This window comes from Homarus americanus, unplaced genomic scaffold, assembly GCF_018991925.1.
Source record: "Homarus americanus isolate GMGI-L3 unplaced genomic scaffold, GMGI_Hamer_2.0 scaffold32929, whole genome shotgun sequence".
Classification (NCBI taxonomy): domain Eukaryota; kingdom Metazoa; phylum Arthropoda; class Malacostraca; order Decapoda; family Nephropidae; genus Homarus; species Homarus americanus.
This window is the reverse complement of record NW_024737097.1, coordinates 12,199,582-12,227,329: the sequence shown is the minus strand read 5'-3', so window position 1 is coordinate 12,227,329 and position 27,748 is coordinate 12,199,582. Positions and strand designations below refer to the sequence as shown.

Below are 27,748 nucleotides of genomic sequence, written 5' to 3'. Positions count from 1 at the left end.
GTAAAATAGGATAAAATACATGACGAAAACTAAAGACTTTACCTAACCTTCCAGTGTTCAAGAGGTGTCACTCATTTTTTTAATAGTTTTCGGTTAAAATACTGTTTACAATGATATTATATTCATACTGTGCTTGATATACAGTGGGGTATGCTATAACGAATCTAATTGGTTCTAGAACCTTGTTCGTTATAGCATTCGTTTGTTATAGGATTAATCCATTCCAGGCCCCCAAATACAACCACTTAACTCTGAAAAATATAATATAAAATTGTAAAAATTGTAAAAAAGTGCAGAAATATGCATCTAAACCCCTGAAATAAAGAATATCATTAATATTTGTAATAATAAAACAATAAATTAGAAAAAAAAAATTAAATTATGTTCGTTGTAGGAGTTTCGTTCGTTATAGCATTCTCAATTTTATAGGTAAAACCGTTCGTTATAGGAATATTCGTAGTAGGATCCGTTCGTTATAGCATACCCCACTGTACTACATTCACGGAAATGTAATATTTTTGCTGAAATGACGTACGTATTACAGTGGAAAGTGACGAAAACAATGACTTTCGCTTTCTTTCGTTCAAAAGATGTTACTGTAATCGCTTTTCGAATGGTTTTCAGTTAAAAAAACTGTTGCATCACAAGTGAATTAGGATAGAATATTGTTGTAATACAACAGTTTTTTAACTGAAAACCATTCGAAAAGCGATTACGGTAACATCTTTTGAACAAAAGAAAGCGAGTCATTGCTTTCGTCACTTTCCACTGTAATACGTACGTCATTTCAGCAAAATATTACATTTCCATATTCTCAGAAATAAATAGTAGTTTTGCTGAAACGTAATGCATTTCAATGTAAATTAGGATAAACTACATGAAAACAAAAGACTTTACCTAGCCTTCCGATGTTCAAGATATGTTAATCGTTTTTTTAGTAGTTTTCGGTTAAAATACTCTTATATTAGTGATATTCTATTCATACTGTGCTTGATATAATACATTCACGGAAATGTAATATTTTTGCAACTACAATGCTGATGTCAACACGAGCGTGGTTACAGCGAGACTGACTGAGTGAGGGAGAGCTATGCGTGTGTGTGTGAGGTTGCGTGAGTGGGCGGTGTCCCGTGTTCAGGCCGCGCGCGAGTTGAATGGCGCGCAATTTGAATGTACTTCAATTACTTCAATGTACAGAATATTCTTCCGGCGGGGCAATCCGCGTCTTTGCAAATCCGTGTATTATAAACCCGCATATGTTAAGGGCCTACTGTATATATATATATTGATTTAAGGGTGATTTAGGGGAATATTAGGAATGTTTCTGACTTTGTGCATTTTTGGCCTTACTTTGTATGTACTTTTCTGTGAGCTGGGACCAATTACCCAATATCCCATTGAAATAATGGATTCGGTTAAAAAAAATTTCTGTTAACAACCGACTCTGTGGAACGAATTGTGTTGGTTAACCGAGGGACCACTGTCGATATATTTTGTATTGTACTCGCTGATAGACAGAGGTGGTGAAGCGAGTTTGTGGTGGGTAGTGGAGCGGAGGAGGAGAGTAGCGAGTCACTGAGACCCAACGGGGGCTCCCCCTCCCGGTTTAAAACTTCCATTTTCATAGCAAGGCTAATGGTCTGACGTTGCTTCTTCATAACACTTGATGGGCACTTGGAAGCCATTTCAAAGGGTTGGAGTTCAGTATTAAGAGCAAAAACACTTAACAATCACAAATGCTGTGGTAGCTTAACAAAGACTGGTGACGCTTGGGGATGCCAAGACGCTCCGCGGGTGAGAGCGTAGTATGCTAAGATGAGAGAGGGTGATGCGCCATACTAAGTAGTCCGTGACGACGTTGTACTGAATCGGTGGGACGTTATCTGAATCATGGGTATCTAAAGAGTAGTGACGTTATAACGAAATAACGTTATCGGGGGCAACACTAAACGAGGACTTACTGTAATACAATAGGGTACTTTATATATATATATATATATATATATATAGCAGAGAGAGAAGAGCAGCAGCATATATATATAGTATATATATATATATATATATATATATATATATATATATATATATATATATATATATATTAGTTATATATATATATATATATATATATATATATATATATATATATATATATATATATATTTTACTTACTTTTTATCCTTCGCCACTGATCGGCTTGTTAGCCGCTTGGGCGATCGGTCACGACTCTTTTCCTTTATATTCTTCACCAAAAGGTCGGCTCGCTAGCCGCCCGGGCGATCGGTCACGTCTCTGTCACGCACTGTTGGCAAATACTGGGCATGCACCGGCTCCTGAATGTACCTGAACCCGCTCCAGTGTTGGTCAAGTCTTCTCTTGAAAGAGCTCACACTCGGTGCCGTCACAACACTTTCTGGTAGATTGTTCCAAGAGTTTACAACCCTCACTCCGAAAAAGTTTGCCCTCGCGGTTTTCCGGACTTGCGGCTTCTTCAATCTTGAGCTGTGACCCCTTGTGGGGCGAGCGTCCGCCAGCTCCAAGTAAGGACACTCAACTGAGTAGTGCCCCCTGAGATGCTTATAAACCTCAACTAGGTCCCCCCTTGCCCGTCTGTAGTATAAGCTAGGCAAGTTCAGGCGCTCCAATCTCGCAGGGTAGCTGAGATGCCGAAGTGCAGGCACCAGCTTGGTGGCCCTCCTTTGAACATTTTCAACCAACTGACAGTCCCTAGCATATCTCGGGGACCAGATGGGGTGACAGTACTCCAGATGGGGAAGCACTTCATTCCTGAAGATCGTCACGAGGGACGGACCGTCTAGATATCTGAACGACCTTCTTATAAGACCCAATAATTTATTTGCCTGATTTACCTTCTTCTCACAATGGCCCGAGAACTTCAGCTCATTGTCAACATACACACCGAGGTCCTTCTCACACACAGTCTCAACTAGTACATTTTCTTCATCCCGTTGGGACATATGGTACGCCTCCTTACCGTTGGTACGTCCCAGGTGCATCCTCTTACACTTCGTGACATTGAATCTCAGCAGCCATTCCTTCGACCATTCCTGGAGCCCACAGAGGTCCTTCTGCAGCTCTTCACAGTCCGCTTGGTTCTTAATTTCCCGAAATAACTTGGCGCCATCGGCATTCACAGTCCGCTTGGTTCTTAATTTCCCGAAATAACTTGGCGTCATCGGCAAACATTTGTATGGAGGAGTGTACAACGTCAGGCATATCATTTATGAAACAAACAAACAACAGCGGGCCCAATACACTACCCTGCGGTACCCCACTTGTTACAGGTACAGATGACGATTTCGTGCCATTAATCACCACACATTGCTTGCGGTCATGTAGAAAGTCTTCTATCCACGCTAGGACATTTCCCCGAATTCCGTACCCTTCCAGTTTGATTTTCAGCCTTCGTGGGGTACACTGTCGAAAGCCTTGGCAAAATCTAGGTAAATATTGTCGATATTACCACCCCGTTCTAGAATATGGGTCCAAATATCCAATACCTTGAGCAATTGTGTCAAGCAAGAGCGCCCCGGCATAAAACCGTGTTGGCAATCTTTTACAAGGTTGTTTCGTAGTAGATGTTCCATCGCTGCATCTCTGATAATACTCTCAAGTACTTTACATATTATGCTGGTCAGGCTCACCGGTCTATAGTTGTTCGTGGAGTGCCTATCGCCCTTCTTGAAGATAGGACTCACATAAGCCACTTTCCATTCACTGGGGACCATTTGTTCATCCAGGCATTTACAAAACAGAATCTTCAGGGGCTCTGCAAGCTCGTTGCACAGCTCCCTTAGCACTCTAGGATGCACCATGTCAGGTCCAGGACTCTTATGGACCTTTAGCCTGGACAGTTTATTTCTAATACCCTCTTCTGTGAACACAATGTGGGTCAGTGCTGTGTCGAACCGTCTGTCCTCAAACGCAGGAAGGTTAGTTGCATCCTCTCTTGTGAACACTGAGGAAAAGAAGCTGTTCAATGCCTCAGCTTTATCCTGGTCAGAATCTGCGTAACTACCATCTTCAAGCCTCAGGTCTGATACTCCTACTCGCGTTTTCAATTTCGACTTTGCATAGCGGTAAAACGCCTTTGGGTTTGACTTGACCTCGCGTGCAACCAGCCTTTGGAACTCCTTTTCAGCCCTCCTACACTCTATCTTTGCTTGGTTTCTGGCTCTTGCATACATCCTCCTGTCTTGCTCATCGTTTGACCCAACCCACGTCTTGAATTTCTGGGTTTTCTTCTTAATTTTGTCGACCGCCGCATGGTTCATGTGTAGGGATCCCCTCGTATTCCTAGAAGCACTGGGTTTGGTCTTGGGTATATATTTATCGATCAAATGGGTCATTTTACTAGTTATGATATTCAGCGTAGTGTCTGCGACGTGTATGCAGATGATACTGTTCTTATCACAAATAGTGCAGAAGCATTAAAAAAAATGGTTAACAGATTACTTGTAGTGGAAAAAGGTGAAGAATATGGGTTAAGAGTTGATGCTGTAAAGACAACTTAAAGTGGAAGTTTTTGCATATTTGGGAAGGAACATTAGCTATGATGGTAGATGTATGGAAGAAATAAAAATGTAGGTCAAGCAAAATTTTAATTTAATAATCTAAAAGACCTACTGAAAAGGGACATAACCTTTTTGCTGTGTTTCCCGCACTTGCCATTTTTTCTGGCCACCGCCAGATGATTTTATTCAGCTTAGGGTCACTTCCCGCAGCCAAAGGGTGAACTTCGATTTGAGAAAAATTATGCTGAAAGGATATACTGTATATGGCAAGGACTATTGTATGGGTTAGAAGTGTGGACACTTTCAGCAGACACCAGAAAGAGGTTAGAGGCCTTTAAAATGTGGTGGTATTGGTGACTATTAAGAACAGGTTACAATTACAGGAAAACAAATTAAGAAGTACTAAGGTTAACAAAAACTTCAAGAGAAATACTTGAAATGTACATAAAAAAAATAAGATACTTTGGTCATATAATTTAGGAATGACAGGATAATAACAGAAATATTAATGGGCGAATTTGAGGGTATGAGGCTGGATGAATTGAATTAAAAACTTGTTCCCCAGAGAGATGCAAAATCATGGATATTGGTAAAAACATCCGGAAATTTTTTAGAATGGAGGACTGTGATTGTCAACCCTCAGATATGATGGATTCTTTCTAACTACTGTACCATTTTAAGTGCATTGTGGTATCACATTATATTCAGCAATATTCATTTTCAAAATTAACAGGTAACTTTTTTGGATTTCATATTTAGGCAAACCTAATACTGTATATTGATGTCATCTTGTGTCTCCATAGTCAGAGTTTTGTCGATCCTTGGAGCAAGAGGATGGAAATCAAGCCAAGTTCACCATTGACAGATGGAGGCGCCATAATCCCAGTGAAGGTGGAGGCATCACCTGTGTCCTCCAAGATACTGAGACATTTGAAAAGGCTGGTGTTAACATTACTGTCATGTCTGCCCCACTTTCCAAACAGCTGCAGGCGAGTATGAGGGCCAGGTGAGTGATCTACATTCACTCAGTTTACTCAGGTACAGTTGCGGACTCTTCCACGTTGAGCACCCAGCCAGACGACCAGAGAGGTAAAATCAGTTGACGATCTGGTAACTGTGTGTGTGTGTGTGCGGGGGTGGGAGGGGTAGGGTGATAGATGGGGGAGTTCTTGAGTTGCGTGTTGCATAATATAATTATATTATTTTTTTTTTATAGTACAAAGTAATGGAAGTTGGAGTAGTTATTAAATTTAGGAATAAGTTTTTTCCAGTAGCATTACAATGTTGGATTTTTTGCACTGTAAATGGTCATTTTTAATCTAAAGTCTGAGGCCAGAGAAACACGCTATCTTAACCTTCCCGCACCAATTCTTAGTAAGAATACCATAGGAGAACAGGATTGGAATATTGCAATAAAAATGTATGGGAAGTTGTATTATTACGTGAAATGAAACAAGTAGCGATTGTTATCATAACGGAAAATAAAAGTCACTTATTATTTATGAGAAACTAAAGTATACAAAATTGTATTAAATTTTTTCACTCAGAAGTATTGTATGAGAAACGACCTAGTGAAAGTGAAGCTCATGAGAGGTGGCTAGATTTTTGTTTCACAAAGGCTGTCTTAATAGTGATGATATGAGGTTGGATTTGGGCATCAGAAATCATCAACAGAGGAACACCGTGCCAGCAGACATGTCTTGATTTGTCGGCATTAGGCACTGGGCTTATGGAAAACGCACTGACGTAAATTCTTCACTTTAGTAACCTGTCCACCCTTCTTCTTTGTTGATAATGGCATTAAGTCTTTCAGGCCTTGATCTAACAAGGATGTGGAGGATATCATGTTTAGCCCTAAATACTTCCCATTCTGCCTTGGTGTGGGCGAAACACACTGTAGATGTTCTTTCCCTCGCAGGCTCCCAAGTGTTCACAATTTTTCACCCAAATATTTTCCAAAGAGTTCATGTCAGCCCCCCGACTAGGCAAATCCAGCAGCTGCAAATTCTCACAGTCAGCAAACCACTGCTGGACAACTCTAGCCGTGTATATGGGCCACCGATCCTGAAAGAAAACAATAGGTCCAGTGGGGAAGGGGAAATTTCTTTCCAGCAGAGAGGGCAAGAAAAACATTCTCCAAAATGTCCAGATACTTCTGCACTGTAAATCTCCCGTCGATTTGAACCAAGTCCCCCACACCATGGACAGACATATAGCCCCACACATTACAGGTGCTGCGTCCTTTACGAGCCTCCTCATAAATATGCTCACGGTCATACAGTAGAACGTACATATAACACGAGATATGTTCCAAGAGAGGTCGCTTTAAACCGAATTCGCACTAAACCGAAGTGTTGTTTCAATGGAATAATTTAGTTTGGTACTTGAGAGAAACACAAAATACTAAAAAGACTGAAAGTCTACCCAGATGCACCTCAGCCCATCTCCTAGAATAAACAAAACATTGTTTTTTGTAGTATTATGTTAAAACAAACACTCATAAATCAACACAGCTAAAATTATGGGATGTAAAATGGTCTGTTTACTAGTGATCAGCTGATGGGAAGATGGGGGAGGGGGGGGAAGAGGTGAGGTGATATGTTTGACAATTGATGCCAAGGTCTAGTGCTTATTTATTTATCTGTCCTTAAGAGTGACTTTAAGTTTTCTCTTATAAAGTGTCACTGAGCTGACATGTCCTAATTAATTTTATTACAAAGGGCTAAAATTTTTATCTCTTGTGCAAAATATATCACATTTATATTCAAATTATTTGCTGTCTTGCAAGGATTCTAGCAATGCAAATTATATTATCCTAACCTTAGTCTGAGATATTATATAAGATAAAAACTTAAAGCCTAAAACCACCAACCCTGGCTGGGAAGATAGGGGAGAGGGAGGGAGGGAAGAAGGTGAGTTGACATGTTTGACAGTTGTGCCGAAGGTCTTGTGAAGTATTTATTTGTTTATTGATGTCCTTTAGATAAAGTTTTTGTGTTTTGTTTATAAAATGTCGCAGAAGTGACCGGGAAGAATATAATTTACATTGCTGGAATTCATACAAGATATTGATTAATTTGAATATAATCATGCTATAGTTTGCTCTAGACAAAAATTTTAGTGATCATTTAGTGCATTATTTTGAGTACATGTACAGTACAGTTTTGCCCTTAGGACAGTGTAGTGTGCTCAGAGAAACATTAGGCGCGAATTATAATATGTGATGCACTAGATTGACTCGCGCAAAATAGGAAAGATTCGCTTTAAATTAAAATATTGTCCTCAATTGTGGGTGTCGCTTTAAATCAATAATCTTAAATTGAATCGCTTTAAATCGTCATTCTACTGTACCTGTTGATAGAAAATTTCAGCTGTTAATATCATGATGCATTATAATTTGTGTAACTATCAATATTGCTGGAAACCTTGACGTTAATTATCTTCAAATTATTTTGGCTTAATATATAACTTGCAAATTAATGGGTTCCAATTTGGTATTTTATTTAGAATACAGCTGGACAAATAAATACAAATAGTCATTATTGACGTGTGCCTTGCCGAGAGAGTAGAGGTAGCACTGTAGTATTTATTTATATCAAAGGATTGGATTAGTTGTTTTAGCAGGTCTTAAAAGCAGGATTACTTGACTTATAACATTTACATATAATTTTCATACAGCAGTTCCTGAAATGTTACCATAAGTGTAAGAATTCATAAAAAGTCGAACCTTTGTGGTAACGTGTTTTATTGCATTTGTTAATTGGTGCTTTGGACAAAAGGATGTATTATTGTTACCTAGTGTTGTTGCGCCTCCACATCTGTATTCTACAGTGATTGGCCGATGTAAAGGTTTTTTCGTCTGTGAAGGCAACTCTGTCCCAGAATTCCTGCGACTGGTCAGCACGTCGACGAGCGAAGGCAAGTCTGACAGCACGTTGTTCCTCTGTCAGTCGTTCCTTCTTGGCGGGAATCCTGTGGTGGATACCCGCCTCATGAAGCCACCTCCGGACAGTTCTAGCGCTCACGTTCAGCCGCAAATACAGTATTCGCGAATTGCAACAGCATTAGTGAAAGGGTTGTCCTCAGCTGCTCTAAAGATCCTTGCATCATCTTCAGGAGTTGCTACTCATGGCCGGGATGTCTCTCTAAATCATAAAGAAAATGTTGATTAAAAGCCACTAATTTTTTATACTAGTAAATATATTTGATTGCCTGTGTAATCACCTATAACATGTCAGTCTGATCAGTACTTACCAAGGTCGTTCAGGTTGCCACTCTCCTCCCATCTTCTAATCCTCTTGATTACAGTAGCGGTTGATATTTCAAGCTCACGGGATATGGCTCGGATAGAGAGTCCAGCTTCTCGTAGGCCCATAATGTGACTTCTCAAAGCTTACTGGGTGTCACAACGGTTCATCATGAAGACTAAGAGCTTTCTGTTGAATTTTATGATTTATAGGGTCGCGACAATACTTCGGATGAGTTTTGATTGGCTGTCGACACTTGTTACGTGGTCAACAAGCAAATTATCAATGTTTTCACCATTTTATATTGTATTCCATTCAGAGGTGGTTGCATTTGTTGTCTTTAAACACTTGTTTTTTTTTTGTCATAGTTATTATTAATTTCATTACTTGTGAAAATAAAGGATAATGTGTGTGTGTGCATGTGTGCGTGCACGTGTTACAGATGGCCCAGTGCCACAAGGTAACTTCCTAACATTATAAAGGATAGCATTACACACCTACACGTCATTGGCAACTACTTGTCAGTATCTTTCGTAGCACCATACCACTAGAATCACCATATTAAAACGATAAATATAAAGAGGTCATTTTGGTTTACCCGGTGTGGGGCTAGGTCAAAACGTGACTTACGACAGCATATGGTTTCATTATATGCTATAAATTCTTTCATGAAATATAATGTCATATAAGAGCAGTTGAATCAATTAAAAATGTGCATCAGCTTAAAGTTATGTCAGATTTGGAAAATAATTAAAACTAAGAAATTGGTTGACATCAATCATTGACTGGCGCCTGCTTTCCCATACTGTCCTTACCCGAATTGGCGCGTGTTTCTCTGGCCTCGAACTTTAGATTAAAAATTACCATTTATAGTGCAAAATATCCAACATTGTAATGCTACTGGCAAAAACTTATTCCTAAATTTAATACAGTATTACCCCGCTTTACACTTTCCGCGATTTCTCATTTACGTGGTACCTTGCCAGCGCGGTGCATCTACTCATATATGCGTGAAGTATAATTTTTTTTTTTTTTTAGCTCATAAAATTCATACAAATTACTGGACCAGAATATAATTTACATTGCTGGAATTCTTACAATATGATGATCATTTTGAATATAAACATCATGGATTTTGCATTAGACATACAAATTTTAGATCTAATGTAATAATTTGGTTTACACAAAGCAAGTATTTTATCTTTTGTGCAAAATATATGAAGTTTACATTCAAAATATTCCCTGACCTGCAAGGAATCCAGAAATGTCAATTATATTATCCTAACTTTAGTCTGAGGTATTATTTATTACTAAACGTTAAAATCTAGTGTTTCACCCAATCATTTCTCAGAGAGGTAGGGGCCAGTGAGCTGGGAAGAGGGGGGGGGGGATTTGAGTCCATTATTTGAATGGACATTAACCTGGCGACTGTATTTCTCTTAAATATTAATTGTGTGAGCATACCATCATAAAATTTAGATGTTATTTTTACTACAACATAGGTATTGTGTCGGAAAAAGTGGAGTTTGGGGGTCGGGCCAGTCTCTATTGGAATTAATCCCATATGTTCTGTTGTTCACTTTACGCGGTTTTCACTTTCCGCGGTACCCTGTGGGTTCAATTGACCGTGTAAATCGGGGTACTACTGTAATACCTTCTACTTCCATTACTTTGTACTATAAAAAAAAAATATGATTATATTGTGCAACATGCAACTCAAGAACTCCCCCATCTTTCCCCTACCCCTCCCACCCCCGCACACACACACACAGTTAACAGATCGTCAGCTGATTCTACCTCTCTGGTCGTCTGGCTGGGTGTTCAACGTGGAATAGTGCGCGACTGTACATCCTACTGGTTATTGTCATCACAATAATTTCCTCCACATGCCTATGACACCACAAATACTCCTTTCTGTAACAGTCTTAACCTTCACAATTAATTTTTTTTAATACATTTTTCTATTCTTCAGTACTGTTATTTTCCTAGGCACACATCATGAAGTCAGCTTTAATTTTAACGTGCCATGGACGAGAGAAGCTGCACTTGCCTCCATTCTCAAGGGTCACTGTTGGCATACAGTAAATATAATGATGATCTCAACTAAAACACATATTTTGTCTTTATTCCTCATGACTGTTCTCAATAAAGAGACAGAAATCAAATTGCAGCCAGCTGCCATGGCATCAATGTCTCACTCTATTGTATTTCCTATTTTATCTTTCACATCTAAGGTAATATTTTAGAGCCATTGTTTCACAGAAATAATTGCATTTCCATTCTAAGTCTTATTAAAATATCAAGAATGGTTTGTACAACACACATTGATTGGCTCTTTGGGGCCTCACACATCAAGGTATGAGTACACTGAGATTGGCTGCTCTCATAAGTCCTTTATGAACAATGGTAATTAGGGATGCTTTTGAGTGTGTTACCTTCATTTAAGCCTCTTATTTTTAATTTAAGAAAATAAAAAAAATTTGATAATAGGCTAACCTTTGCAGTGCTATACAAATAACTGGTGACATGTTTTATGTTGAAAGTAATGTCTGAGAAATTAATAAAACATATTTTGAAATAGTAGCTAAGCATAAAAAACTGTCACAAAATATATATAAAAAGAGAACACTTACCCATTTTTCTTGACCATGTCTACAAGGCAATATATTGCCTAATGTTTACATTCAGCTTATCACATTTCATTATGAAATGTATCCATCCATCATGGCTGAATTGTAAAGGAAGAGTAAACCTGGGTGAACAGAACACAAGTGTAAGCATAGGAGGCTCACAGAGGGATGTTATTGTCTTGCAGAGGATTAGAGAAATTAAAATACATTTGCAAAATAAGTACTTCCTTGAACAATTATAGCACTTAACAGCCATACACCGTAAATTGTTCTAGGAGAATTAAAGCTTTACAATGGTTAAGAAATAAAAATAAATAATATTTTTTTGCACTACAGTACAATACAGTGGTCCCTCGGTTAACGAACACAAAGTACATACAAAGTAAAGCCAAAAATGCATAAAGTCAGAAACACTCCTAAAATTCCCCAAAATCGATATATATATATATATATATATATATATATATATATATATATATATATATATATATATATATATATATATATATATATATATATATATATATTAGAACTCTTAAATCACTACTGTAATGTGATAAAGGTGATTAATTTTTATCTCTTGTGCAAAATATATGACGTTTATATTCAAATTATTCACTGTCTTGCAAGGATTCCAGCAATGCAAATTATATTCTAACTATAGTCTGTGATAATAATTATATAAGATAAAAACTGTAAGCCTAAAACCCTGGCTGGGCAGATGGGGGGAAAGGGAGGGAGCGGGAGGTGAGGTAATATGTTTGACAGTTGGCGCCAAAGGTCTGATGTGTGTTTATTTATCAGTCCTTAAGTGTGACTAAGCTTTGCTCTTATACAATGTCAATGAAATGACCTGGGAGAATATACTTTACATTGCTGGGATTCTTGTAAGATAGTGATTAATTTGAATAGAAACAAGCTATAATTTGCACTAGACATAAAAATTTTAGTGCCGTAATCATTTAGTACATGTACAGTACAGGTTTGCACTTAGGTCATTTATTTATTTTACATTTCTTTTAGTGAGGTGTGTGCATGTAAATGAATAAAAATAAATGAAGACATTTATGTAAATCTACCCGAAAATACAGTTGAAAAACTTTACATAATAAAATGTACTACAGTACACTAAAATAATAAAAATTTTATCTCGCGCAAAATATGTGACATTTATATTCAAATTATTCACTGTCTTGCAAGGATTCCAGCAATGCAAATTATATTCTCCTAACTTAAGTCTGTGATATTATATAAGATAAAAACTTAAAGCCTACTGTATAACCACCAAACCCTGGCTGGTTGGAGGGGAGGGAGGGGTGACAGTGACATGTTTGACAGTTGGAGCCAAAGGTCTAGTGAAGTATTTATTTGTTTATTTATGTCCTTTAGATTGAGTTTCTGTTTTTTGCTTATAAAATGTCACAGAAGTGACCGGAGAGAATATAATTTACATTGCTGGAATTCTTATAAGATTAATTTGATTGTAAACATGCTATAGTTTGCACTAGACAAAAATTTTAGTAATCATTTTGTACATTATTTTGATTACATATACAGTACAGCTTTGCCCTTTGGACAGTGTGTGTGCATGTAAATGAGTTTTAATAAATGAATAAAGTTACATACATCGAGCCAAAAATAATAGTTGAAAAACTATATGAAGACAGAGCTTGGATGGCTAAATTTTAAAAGGACCTATAATTTTAATATAAAAAATGAAAAAATATTCAAGAACACAACCTTGATATTTACTCCACTGGAAACAAAGGTAAACATAGAACAGATTACTATATTGGTGAACTAGCCGATCAGCTGATGTGCACAACAAAGCGTGTTTCTCCTAAGGCTTTCATTAATCGAAATTTTGTTCGTTACTGGAACTGAAAATCCTTATGGGAGCTAATTCGTTAACCGAAATTTTGTTAATCGAACCGTTCGTTAACCAAGGGACCATTGTACAGTATTACCCCGCCTAACGCGGTTTCACTTAACGCGTTTTATCATATACGCGGTGCCTCGCCAGAGCTGAACTTTCACTTAACACGGATTTTTTCCACATATACGCGGTGAGTGTCCGGCTCGAGACGCTATTTTTAGATTTGCCCCACACGCCACCCTGCCTGACTGCCTGTTTTAGCTCATAAAATTCATACAAATTACCTGGCCAGAATATAATTTACATTGCTGGAATTCTTATAATTTGGTGATCATTTTGAATATAAACATCATATATTTTGCATTAGACATACAAATTTTAGATAAAATTTTTTCTCTGAGTAACTATGTTATCTTTTGTGCAAAATATATGACATTTATATTCAAAATATTCCTGGTCTTACAAGGAATCCAGCAATGTCAATTATATTATCCTAACTTTAGTTTGAGGTATTATTTATTACAAAAAAGTTAAGTATTCTGGTTTTCCCACACATCTCCTTGGGACGGTTGGTGGGGGGTGGGGGGGGAGGGAAGGACCGACCGACCATCTGTTACCCTGTGAAGAATATATTTTTTTTTTTATTAACTGAAGATAATTGTTTTAGCTCATAAAATTCATACAAATTACCCGGTCAGAATATAATTTCCATTGCTTTAATTCTTATAATTTGATGATCGTTTTGAATATAAACATCATATATTTTGCATTAGACATACAAATTTTAGATAAAATTTTATCTCTGAGTAACTATGTTATCTTTTGTGCAAAATATATGATATTTATATTCAAAATATTCCTGGTCTTACAAGGAATCCAGCAATGTCAATTATATTATCCTAACTTTAATCTGAGGTATTATTTAATACAAAATGTTAAAATTTATTTTTTTCACCCCACATCTCTTGAAGGGACGATTGGTGGGGGGTGGGGGGGAGGGTTGGGACTGACCGCGCGGTTGGAAGAGGGGGGAGGCAAGGTGGGGTACTTTGATTGACAGATAGTGTCGTGAAGATTATTATTTTTTTTATTAACTGAAGATATTTGTTTTAGCTCATAAAATTCATACAAATTACCCGGTCAGAATATAATTTACATTGCTGGAATTCTTATAATTTGGTGATCATTTTGAATATAAACATCATATATTTTGCATTAGACATACAAATTTTAGATACAATTTTTTCTCTGGGTAACTATGTTATCTCTTGTGCAAAATATATGACGTTTATATTCAAAATATTCCTGGTCTTACAAGGAATCCAGCAATGTCAATTGTATTATCCTAACTTTAGTTTGAGGTATTATTTATTAAAATTTAGTGGTTTTCCCCCAAAAATTTCTCAGAGAGGGAAGAGCCGGCAGTGTAGTGTGAGAGGGGGAGGGAGTTGAGTCCATTATTTGAATGGACATTAACTTGGCGACTGTATTTCTCTATTTCTCTTAAGTATTAATTGTGTGCATGTACCATCATAAAATTAAGATGTTATTTTTACTACAACATAGTTATGTGTCTTCAAAAAGTGGAGTTTGGGGGTCGGGCCGGTTTCTATTGGAATTAATCCCATATGTTCTGTTGTTCACTTAACTCTGATTTCACTTAACACGGGACCCTCTGGGTTCTATTGACCGCGTTAAGTGGGGTACAACTGTATAGTGATTTCATGTGGAATGGGGTTGCCCTAAGCGGGATTTTAATGTAGTGTAGTACTGTACAGTATGATTACATAATATTTAGTTTTCTCTACTATAGTATGTACCTGCAGATGGTTCAATTGTTGCAGAGGTAAGGAGTTGCCTGAGGACAAGCAGTTTACTTTCTTCGCTGCAGGGATTAGTTCAGTGATTCACCCGCGCAATCCACATGTACCCACAATCCATTTTAACTACAGATACTTTGAAATGCAGGATGAAGATGGCAAAAATAAGCATGTAGGTCATATATTTTCTGTACTTTTAGAAAAGTCCTATTTTTTGTAGTGTTTATTCCTTGATCTACATAAATTATGCATATTTTATATATATATATATATATATATATATATATATATATATATATATATATATATATATATATATATATATATATATATATATATATATATATATATATATATATATATATATATATATACAGTGGGGTATGCTATAACGAATCTAATTGGTTCTAGAACCTTGTTCGTTATAGCATTCGTTCGTTATAGGATTAATCCATTCCAGGCCCAAAATACAACCATTAACACTGAAAAATATAATATTAAATTGTAAAAATTGTAAAAAAGTGCATAAATATGCATCTAAACCCTTGAAATAAAGAATATCATTAATACTTGTAATACAGAAACAATAAATTAGTAAAAAAAAAAAATTTATAATGTTCGTTGTAGGAGTTTCGTTCGTTATAGCATTATCAATTTTATAGGTAAAACCGTTCGTTATAGGAATATTCGTAGTAGGATCCGTTCGTTATAGCATACCCCACTGTATATATACAGTGGGGTATGCTATAACGAACGGATCTAACGGTTTAACAGGCACAATATTTAGTATTTTTTTCTAATTTATTGTTTTTTTATTACAAATATTAATGATATTTTTTATTTCAGGGGTTTAGATGCATATTTATGCACTTTTTTACAATTTTTACAATTTTATATTATATTTTTCAGTGTTAAGTGGTTGTATTTGGGGGCCTGGAACGGATTAATCCTATAACGAACGAATGCTATAACGAACAAGGTTCTAGAACCAATTAGATTCGTTATAGCATACCCCACTGTATATATATATATATGTATATAGTAATACTGTGATATCTCCGTTAACCGGAACAATTAGTGTGGAGCACTTCCGGGAATGAGAGATTTCCGGGTAATGAGACAACTCTCTCAACAACGCAAAAAATCCCTCATCCCCAGAATTTTCCAAAATTTTCCGGGCAACGGAAAAATTTTCTCGGTAGTTCCATAAATTGCCCATTACATCATCTCTCGAACCTGGAAAAATATCCCCTATCCCCGGAGTTTTCCGGGTACTAGGAATTTTTTCTTTGAATTTCTGGAAAATGCGCCTGATTTTCATTTCTCAAACCCGGAAAAATTCCCCTCATTCCTGGAATTTTCTGGGTATTGGGAAAATTTTCTTGGAAGTTTTTGGAAAATTACGGCTTTGTGAACGATTTTCCGGGAAATTTTCAATTCTGGCTATCGGAGAGTTCTGGGCTTCAGGGATTCTGTTTAACAGAAATATTACTGTATCTCCGTTAGCCGAATTCCCTCAAACCCGGAACTCTCCAATAGCCAAAACTGAAATTTGCTTGGATCTTTTCCTGAAAATTCCCTAAATTTGGGTTTGGAAACAAATTCCGAGGTTGAAAATCAGGAGCATTTTCTGAAAATTAAAAAAAAATCTGGAAAATATGTCAAAATTTTTACTTCTGTGTCTGGGAGCAAATATCGATTATGAAATGATACACAATTACCGGAAAATTTGAAAAAATTGCGAGAAAATCACTCTAAACTTTTTTGCTCAGGGCCCGGGGACAAGGGTTCCCAGCATTATAAAAGATTGCATTATGTTTAGCCACATCCTTATATAGTTGGTGTGTGAGTGGGAAGACCAACCGCTTGGGTAACGCTGGATTTTTCTGCTCTCGATCTATTTATAATTATTGTGCAAATATAAATACTGTCAACGCCGTAAAGTTGCTATATCGGGTCAAATGATAGAGTGAGGCAATGGAAATACAGACACGTCTACTTTAGCGAGAAGGAAAGCCAGCAAGTGAATGTAAATTCACAGCTAGCCAAGGCTGGCTTCACAGCTTCATCAAGAGAGCTGAATTAAGCTGCGCATCTCTCTCAGGGGAAGCTTCATCGGCCGACACAGCTGCAACGGAAAAAGTGAAGATACAGTGGTCCCTCAGTTAACGAGCACAATCCGTTCCAGCAGGTTGCTCGTTAACCAAAAAACTCGTTAACCGAAACCATTGTTTCAATGGGTTTTTGGGTAATTGGTTCCAGCTCACCGAAAATTGCCTAAATTCAACAAAAAAGGTAGAAAAGTTCACTTACTTTGAGGTGTGTATGTAGAAGGCTCCTGGATGATGATGGGAATTAGAATTGGGGTGGAGGAGAAGGGAGAAGAGAAGGCATTGGGGTGGAAGAGAAGTCACCCCATGGCACCATTTCACCCATAAAATTTTAGTTTTCTTGGTGTAATTCAAGATTATTTTCTTTAAATCAACACTGCACTGCATTATATATTGTCAATATGTAAAATAAATTTCAAAATGACCAATAATTTGCTTGGAAACACAGAAAAAAAACGTTTAGTTTGAAGAGAGTCTCAAGCAAGATGTTACCTCCACTGAAAACAGAGAGAGACTAACACCTGTCTGGTGTGTTAACAGGCTGGATGGCATGCCAGAAACTAGTTTCTTTACCTTCAATTATGTTCAATAATTGTTAAAATAACTAAAAAAGTTAATATTAAACTTTTAAAATTATTGAATAGTACAGTATAAACTTCTTGATATTTACTAAAATAGTAAGGAATTTAAGCCCTAAAACCGATTACTGTATTGGCGGACTAATACTACAGCTGGAGGACCGCCAAATGCAAGCGAAAACATGTTGAAGTCGGCTCGTAAAAAACTCGTTAATCAAGGGATTGCTCGTTAACCGAAGTTAAGAATCTTATGGAAGATAAATCGTTAACCGAAATCTCGTGAACCGAGGGATCACTGTATATTGAAAAAGGTGTTTGAGGAAGATGGCTATACTCAAGACCAAATCTGGAATTGTGATGAGACAGAAATAAACTGGAAAAGGATGCCAAAGAAGACATATTTAATGAAAGCAGAAGGAGGCTGGCTGTGAGTCGAGTGACGAGACAGCAGCCGACTTTGCTGCAGATTCCGACTTCTAAGGTGAGTGTAAATGGGTTGCTAGTGAGGTGAAAAGTGAAGTGAAGATAATGGAAAAGATTTAATACTGTAACTAATATTTTTGGTTTGTTCATTTATGTAGGTGTGGGATTGTCAAGTGAGGGATGGCGCGTCAGCTGCCGAGTCTGGTGTTCCTTTTATTTTTTTACGGGGAATAGCCCACCCGGGTACAGGTAATCAACCCACAACGGGGCCTAGGGTGGTGTTCCCGAGTCTAGTGTTCATTGGTGCTTCAGTTAGTAAGAAAATAAGCTTGTTAAGTCAAGTTTAGTCACTTTTATTGGCCTCCAGAACCTAACCCTATATTCCCCCATTGATTACACGTAATTATATATCGCGATTTAGTATGTGGTGAACATCCTTGGACCCTATCTCGCGATATATCCCGACCCTACTGTATTGATATTAATAACTTAAGGAGAAAAATAGGTTCCATTCCTAGGAAAAAAAAAAGGTTCCAGTCCTGATCCCCTGAAGAGCCCAAACAAGTGGTTAGGGAAGAGATTTCCTATTCGTACAGTTTGTCCCTTTATTTTGAAGTCAAATTACATATTATATATAGTACAGTCACCTCTCGACTTACACGGATTTAATTTGCAAATTTTTAAAATACAGTATGCTTTTGATTTAACGGAATCTGATATAATGAACTCTTGATTTAGTGGAAGGCATTTTCTCATTATTTTTCGTTCAATTTAGTGAACTAGTTCGCAAATACTTTTACTTTTTACTTTTATCCTATTCACCACTGATCGGCTCGTTAGCCGCTTGGGCGATCGGTCACGTCTCTGTTACACACTGTTGCCAAGTACTGGGCATGCACCGGCTCCTGAATGTACCTGAACCTGCTCCAGTGTTGGTCAAGTCTGGTCTTGAAATAGCTCATACTTAGTGCCATAACAGCACTCTGTGGCAGATTGTTCCAAGAGTTCACAACTCTCATTCCGAAAAAGTTACACCTCACAGTTTTCTGGGCTTGTGGCTTGAGCTGTGACCCCTTGTGGGGCGAGTGTCCGCCAGCTCCAAGTAAGGACACTCAACTGAGTAGTGCCCCTTGAGATGCTTATATACCTCAATTAGGTCTCCCTTGCCTGTCTGTAGTATAAGCTAGGCAAGTTCAGGCGCTCCAATCTCTCAGGGTAGCTGAAATGCCGTAGTGCTGGCAACCAGTCTTGTGGCCTTCCCTTGGATATTTTCAATCAACTAACAGTCCCTAGCATATCTTGGGGACCAGACGGGGTGACAGTACTCCAGATGGGGAAGCACTTCACTCTTGAAGAGTGTTATGAGGTACGGACCGTGTAGATACAGGTATCTGAACGACGTTCTTATAAAACCTAGCAATTTAGTTGCCTGATTTACCTTCTTCTTGCAATGGCCTGAGAACTTCAGCTCATTGCCAACATACACGCCTAGGTCCTTTTTATATTCGGTCTCAATTATTGCAGTGTCTTCATCCCGTTGGGACATATGATATGCCTCCTTACCTTTGGTACGTCCCAGGTGCATCCTCTTCCACTTCGTGACATTGAATCTTAGCAGCCATTTCTTCGACCATTCTTGGAGCTCACAGAGGTCCTTCTGCAGCTCTTCACAGTCTGCTGGTTCTTAATTTTCTGAAATAACTTGGCGTCATCCGCAAACATTTGTTTGGAGGAATATACAGCGTCAGGCATGTCATTGATGAAGCAAACAAACAACAGCGGGCCCAATACACTGCCCTGTGGTACCCCGCTTGTGATTGGTACACATGATGATTTCGTGCCATTAATCACCACACACTGCTTGCGGCCATGTAGAAAGTCTTCGATCTACGCTAGAACATTTCCCCGAATCCCGTACCCTTCCAGTTTAATTTTTAGCCTTTCATGGGGTACACTGTCAAAAGCCTTGGCAAAATCTAGGTATATATTGTCGATATTACCACCCTGTTCCAGAATATGGGTCCAAATATTCAGTACCTTGAGTTATTGTGTTAAGCAGGAGCGCCCTGGCATAAAACTGTGTTGGCAATCCTCTCCCAAGGTTATTTCGTAGTAGACACTCAATCATTTATGGGTTAAACATAAGAGGAAGTATCGCTGGGTGGTATAGGTATGATTGCATAACTCATATAATACAAAAAGTTGGATCAACAGGGTAGTCAGCGATACTTGCAGGGTATTTCCCTAATATATAATCGTCGGTTAAGCAAAGCATTGGCCAATGTAACCTTGGTTGATGGAGTACACCTGTATCTCACAGCCTGTCTCCTCAAACTATTGCATCATGACACTTAGTTCATTGTCTGCTGCCATTGTGTAAGTTTGTTCACTTGCTCACTGGTGTTTTTGTATGCGATCTGTGTTGTGCAGTACTGTACTTAACTGTACCAGGATACAATTAGCCAAGAGTACCATTAAAGGAGTGATAAGAAGTAAATGGTAATTACCGATATGTATACAGAACTGTACTTTACATTCAGTAAGTGTGAAAGTACTGTATCACATGTATAGTATTGTATATAGCAAAGTTGACAGTGTATGCCTACTATAGGCTGGTGTGTAGAGGGTGTATGTAGAGTACAGTATACAGTACATGTGCAATACCTCCTTCATGGAGAGAAAGGAGGGTGACAGCATTAGCTGTCACAGTAGGTGGTAGAGGACAAAGCAGGCCATCCTGATTACCATATCACCATTTGGCCTGCCTGCACAAGTCAATCTGGCGCATCATATTTAAAATTTTGCGCCAAATGTTTCTCTGGGAACGCTACACTGTCCTAAGGGCAAAGCTGTACTGTACATATACTCAAAGTAATGTACTAAATGATTACTAAAATTTTTGTCAAGTGCAAACTGTAGCATGTTTATATTCGAAATAATCACTATCTTATAAAAATTCCAGTAATGTAAATTATATTCTCTCTTGTCATTTCTGTGACATTTTATAAGCAAAAAACTTAAATTCAAGCTAAAGGACATAAATAAACAAATAAATACTTCGCTAGACCTTCGGTGCCAACTGTCAAACATGTCACTGTCCCCTCCCCTCCCCTCCCCTCCCCTCCTCTCCCTCCTCCCCATCTTCCCAGCCTGGGTTTGGAGTTTTAGGCTTAAAGTTTTTATCTTATATAATGTCACAGACTAAAGTTAGGATAGTATAATTTGTATTGCTGGAATCCTTGCAAGACAGCGAATGATTTGAATATAAATGTCATATTTTGCACAAAATATAAAAATTTTGCTCTCTCCCGTAAAACTGTTGATGCACTCGGGCCACAATTCACGCCACACACCATTCAGGCAACTTTCTGAAACCTCTTCCCATGCCTTGCCAATGTTGTAAATTGCATGAATAATGTTGAAGCCGCGCCAATATTCTCGGATCATTGGTTTATTTTCTCCGTCTGTAACCTTGAGCAGCTGGACCATGGTACGGCATAAATAATACCCCTTGAATGCAGTGATGACGCCCTGGTCCATAGGCTGCATCAGTGTTGTCGTGTTGGGAGGCAAGAATACAAATTTTACACTGTCATGCAAGTCGTCGAGATTGAGAGGATGAGCTGGAGCATTGTCAAGGATCAGAAGAATTTTGAAGTTAAGGTTCTCCTTGGCACAGTATTCCTTCAGTGCAGGGACGGCGTACACGCTTAGCCACTGCAGAATCATACTCGGCGCAGAATACTCTGGCTACACCAACGCTTTCTCCACCCTGGAAATGCCATCCCTCAGTGACCTCCACCACCAAGCACTGAAAAGGTTTGGCAGCCAACTAATGCACCACCTTTGTCATCGCCACCTCCTGCCACCGGCAGCCCCCCACCCACCTCGCGCAGTCTGCCACTACAACAAAATTCAGCCCATAAGACCCCGCACCGATAGATATAAGAATAGCACCATCCCATCTATTGTTAAAATAATAAACAACTCCTGATTTATGTACTGTACAGCCCTGTAAATGTATTCAATGCATATTATATCATTATGTCTAAATCAAATGTAAGTCTGTATATTTTCAGCCACCGGCTGCATCTCTATTAATAAACCGTTTATTATTATTATTATTATTATTATTATTATTATTATTTTAAATATGGCGCCGGTTATCCATGCCTTTTTGTTTGCCTTGTAAATGACAGGAAGGTGATCCTTAGAGTAACCTTTCAGGGCCCGTGGGTTAGCAGTGCGAGAAATCATGATAGGCTTCAGCTTGGAGTCACCAGCAGCGTTTGCGCCAAGCAGCAGCATCAAGCGGTCTTTTGCTGCTTTAAAACGTGATGCTCTTTTCTCTTCCTTGGAAATATAGGTCCTCTCTGGCATCCTCTTCCAAAAGAGACCAGTTTCATCCACATTGAAGACTTGCTTCAGTAAGTAGCCTCCTTGCTGGATAATCCGTTTGAATTCTGGCGGGAATGTCTCGGCAGCAACTGTCTCTGAACTGGCAGCTTCACCGGTCATCTTTATGTCGTGGAAGTTATAACGGCACTTAAATCATTGAAACCATCCTCAGCTGGCCGTAAAGGTTTCTTCCTTTGATCCTTCACCCTCTTCTGCCTTTTAAGTCGTCAAACAAGGATCTGGCCTTATGCTGGATAACCATAAGGCTCACAGGAGCATTGCATTGCATCTTCTCAATCGCAGTGCTTCTAGTACGAGTCGTCTTAGTAGCACTCAGAGAAGAACCACTTCCAGCACTAACTTTAATCTTGTCAGCGTTGGTCCGGATAGTACTCACCGTTGTGGGGGTTAGACAAAGCACAGCAGCTATGTCCACAGAACGTTCCCCTTTTTCAAATCGGGTTAATATGTCCATTTTCGTAACAAGGGTAATGGTCTTACGTTGACTCTTCAATACACTAGCATCAGTAGCACTTGATGGGTACTTGGAAGCCATTTCGAATGGTTCGAGTACAGTTTTAGAGCAAAAACACTAAAGCACACACAAATGAAGTGAAGTCGTAACAGAGACTGGCTTGGCGTCGCTTGAGGACGCTGTGACATTCCGCGAGTGAGGGCAGCTCACCGAGCCGAGAGAGCGCAGTGCAGCCACACAAGAGTGGGTGATGCGCCATAGAGAGTAGTCTGTGACGACGCAAAATGACGTAGTATTGGATCACCGGGACGTTAAACGAAATTTTGGTCTCTTAAAGTTCAGCGACGTACTGAAACAACGATAAGCGAGGACTTACTGTATAAATGTGGGTTAATTATATTAGTCTTGTATAATTATCTCCCCTCTAACTTTCCACTATCTGTGAGGTTCATGTTCAGAGCACATGATAAGTTGTGTCCACGGGAAGGCGTGTCACTTAGTGCTAAGCTCAGGCATAAGTAACCGGCTCCCTGGCCACCTATTGAGTGCAGTAGTTTGATAACCCTGACAAAAAGAAAACATTATTGGAGCCATCCCTGATGTGCTCTGTCTTTCCTCAAGGGAGGACGTCTGATATATTCAGTTCTCCCTCGAGCTGTCTCTACTCACTATCACCCCCACTCTCACATCAATCTGACGCATTTGGTTGAGCTAATCTTAGTTAGCTTCTGTCCTCATTTAACACTCACAGCTACAGTGATTATGTTACTTTGATATACTGTATTTACACTTGGAACTATATATAATTTATTTTCCTAATAAATGAAGAATGGATAGTTGGGTTTTTGCTACTAAAAACCCCATAAACTTTTACATGTTCCAGCTCCATTAACTCATCAAGAATCAACGGTTAAGGGCCAGAACAGTCACATTGGGGAAGAAGTCAGGGAGCACAGCGGGGCTCGTGATGCAGTTACAGCCCACTACCTCCACATATATGTTCACTTCACTCATATACACATCCATGCTCTTTATTTATTACATACAGTTCTTATAATTTTTATGTTGCATTATTTGATTTTAGTCTTTACCCTACAGTAATTAATTCGGCAACATATGACCTATTTTATATTATATTTTCTTTATTCCTAAGCCACATTAGAGTATACTGTATTGTAATGATTTTTTCACAACTTTTATAGTTTTATTACATGCAACAATGGCAACATGCCATCTCACAGTCCGCCTCATCTCCAGTTTTTCCCCTTCCCAGTGAGTCAAGCTATCGCCAAACCAGATTTTTAACTAACGTTAAGTGAGAATAGATGTAAAAAAAATAATTATTGCTAAACAAGGGATACCTTTTCCTTAAAGCTTAAGAACATGACTTGGCTCCTGTTGATTTATTGCCAATTCCAACTTAACAGAAGCAGAGTTATGTGGATTTCTCTCTATATCTGCATAGCAGATTACATCTATTACAGTAGTAGCAATGAATAAAGGACAACATATGAAGGGAGACTGTTTAGGTACATAGACACTGTACTATAACAACGCTGTACACAATGATCTGTCACACTTCTAGATACGTATCTTTGTGTTGCAACTTATTGGTTTGCTACACTTTAATTTATTTGCATTGCACCTCTACATGATTGTCTGCTGTATTTTTATTAATGAAGTCATCTTTCCATTTTCTGGCCTTTGTACAGTATTTTCCACATGTTCCTTTATTTTTCTTATTCTTTCATTGCATCTTTATGAACACTTTTTTCCATTTTTCATGACAGTGGTGGTTTGGAGGTGGTACAGACCTGACTCCATACTATCTTAATGAAGATGATGTCAGGCACTTTCATAGTGTTTTAAAATCAGCGTGTGAGCGCCATGACCCTCAATATTATCCAGATTATAAAAAGTGGTGTGATGACTACTTTCATATAAAGTTTAGGGGTAAGTATCTTCATAGTATTTGTAAGGTTAACAAAGGAATGTGTGATGATGTGTTGAAGTCTTTGATGGCTTATTAAAATATTTTCTTAGGAATTACCTGTTGTTTGTTTCCATATTTACTTCTGCAATAGTGAATATGCACTGAGTTACTTTTACTCACTATATTTCACCAAAGTTGTCTATATGCTATAGTAATTTTTTATTCATATACTATTTGCCATCTCTTTGTAACAGTGCTGAAGACCATTAATGTTGAAGCTGGGAATGTTATGATAGCTGTAGTTAACTGGTAGTAATCTCAGAGGAGAAAATACTCCATTATTGATAAAGACCACCAACCCAGTTGAAGTACAAAATTTCTAGAAAGTACAGCGATACAAAAAGGGTGTCTCCAAGGACCCAGCCGTCTGGTGGGCTCTTGGTTCATCCCTTCCCCCAGTTAAAAATTTTATTTAATTAATACACTTGTTCATTTTGTCTTTTTTACCTTGACTTGCAAAAATTTATATTTAACTTTCTTAAAACCTTGCAACTAAATTTTAGATTTATCTATTGGAAATACAAGGCTTAAGATACTGTAAATGATTCTTTACTGTAAAGTGTTTTACAAGGAAATGATGATCGGTGATGCATTGCAGTACTGTACATGAATAATGATTTGTGAAAAGAAATATTTGAAGATGTATAGTGTGTTTGAAGTGAGAAATATGGATGGAGTATTGGGAGTACATATTACCAGTTGTAAGTGTATCTTAAGAATGTTAGAAAGGAATTATTAATGAAAATAAACTGCAGCAAGCCCTGACAATTCGCGGATTTTTAATTTGCGGACCTCGATTATTCGCAGATGACAACCTGGATGTACCCAAGAATGTCTAAGGGTAGTTTTAAAGTTGCTGGCATTTTTGCTTTGTAATTAAAGTTAGTTTTAATAACAAAGCACAGAGCTGACTTGAGGGTAGACTCACATTTATTCTAAATATTGTTTTCTTGTTTCTGATTATTTGTGAGAGGATTTTCCCATTATTATTTATTTATATGTGTTTTGTGTGTTTACACACACACACACACACACACACATATACAGTAAACAATATAGGTAAAAGAAATAATTGTCCTAAGGGCAAACGGGCAAGCGGGCAAACACATAAAGGGGATATACATTTCTTTACACACAAGTAAAAATGTACCTCCCTCCCCCCCAGATGTGATATTTTAGTAAGTTATTTCATTAATATCTCTTACTTTTATATAAGTCACCAGTATGACAATCATAAACAACTAACTCACTATATCATACACCTCTCCCTTCTCTTATCTCAATTATCCCTCAGCTCAATGAACTTTGTTTCTTAATCAAACTAACTTCATTTAGAGCATTTATATTTTGATGGATCATCAAGCTCTCTATTTGTTGCCAATCAGGGTGCACAGACATCATCGCTTCAATTAATTAGCTTGAGCGAAAAATGCCTGAGTGAGAATCGTCACCCAGAAGGGTTGACAGTGCTGAGCTGCTACCATAGCGCTCCATTGGCTAACATCTTTCACCATTACTCTAGCAAGATGTATTGGGTAGAGAATTCCACCCTGAATGGTTCTCATATATCCCATATTGAGGATACAAGGTTATTCCCAACATAACTCTAGATTGCTAGTAAGACCAGAAGGTCAGCGTCCGGAAGGATCACTAAGGCTAGCATCCTCTCTAAAGTTCGCCTGGAAAGGCTGAACCCGCTACTGAGGACATCAATAAAATAGAGTTATGAAGAGAAAAACTTAACTCTAGCCTGTGTGCTGAGAGTAATTAGAAAACCCAATGCAGAAGCCCGAAAAGTTTTGTGAACGAACATGAGAAGAGGGAGAGAGATGGCCACATATATCATGGTATTCATACTAGCATGTGCATAATTGGGACAAGGAAAATTTTATACAGTATATATACTGTATATATATATATATATATATATATATATATATATATATATATATATATATATATATATATATATATATATATATATATATATATATATACACACACACACAGTAAAACCTCGATTAATACGACTTCGGATTAGCCAGTCCCGATCCGGACCTCTAATTTTTTTTTTTTTTTTTTTTTCGGGGATTAGCCCATCCGGGCACAGGTCACTGACCCACATCAGGGCCTGGGGGGCGATAATGTAATGATAATAATAATAATAATAATAATAATAATAATAATAATAATAATAATAAAGAACCATAAAGAAATGCAAAAAAAAAAATCGAGAGTGAGAAACAATATACCTGTATGTATGTTGTGTTGTCAAAAGTAAGAGAAATAATTCAGACTCTGCAATTGTGTGTAAATGAGGCAGAAAGTCAGATCAGCAACCTGGGACTTGGTCACAATTTTCGTGATGCAATATGTTCTTTGAATTTTCCATTTTTTATTACGGTTTCTGTGCTGGTTCATTTTTATTGACTAAAGTGGCTATTATTTTAAAGCAAATTCTATTGAAATATGAATGGCAAATGAACAAAAATGAATAGAGGGACTTAAATGAGGTAGATTAGGGATAGGTACTTTGAAAATGTATGTTTTATTTCTGTAGACTTTATTTACTATTCATCAAACTTTTGGATTATCCGTCGGCCCCATCCCCCCATTTGTGGGCGGTTAATCGAGGTTTTATTATATATATATATATAATATA

General features: G+C 37.8%; 1 protein-coding gene across 2 annotated transcripts in view; it reads left to right on the top strand.

The window, feature by feature from the left end:
• The window catches only part of LOC121873211 (oxygen-dependent coproporphyrinogen-III oxidase-like), a 96,919-nt gene that overhangs the window by 20,435 nt on the left and 48,736 nt on the right, over positions 1-27,748 (top strand). For both annotated transcript variants that reach the window (XM_042376563.1, XM_042376564.1), the window contains exons 4-6: positions 5,339-5,541; positions 15,133-15,280; positions 24,884-25,046. In XM_042376563.1, the coding sequence (XP_042232497.1) occupies positions 5,339-5,541; positions 15,133-15,280; positions 24,884-25,046 (514 nt within the window). The remainder of the gene's footprint in view (positions 1-5,338; positions 5,542-15,132; positions 15,281-24,883; positions 25,047-27,748) is intronic.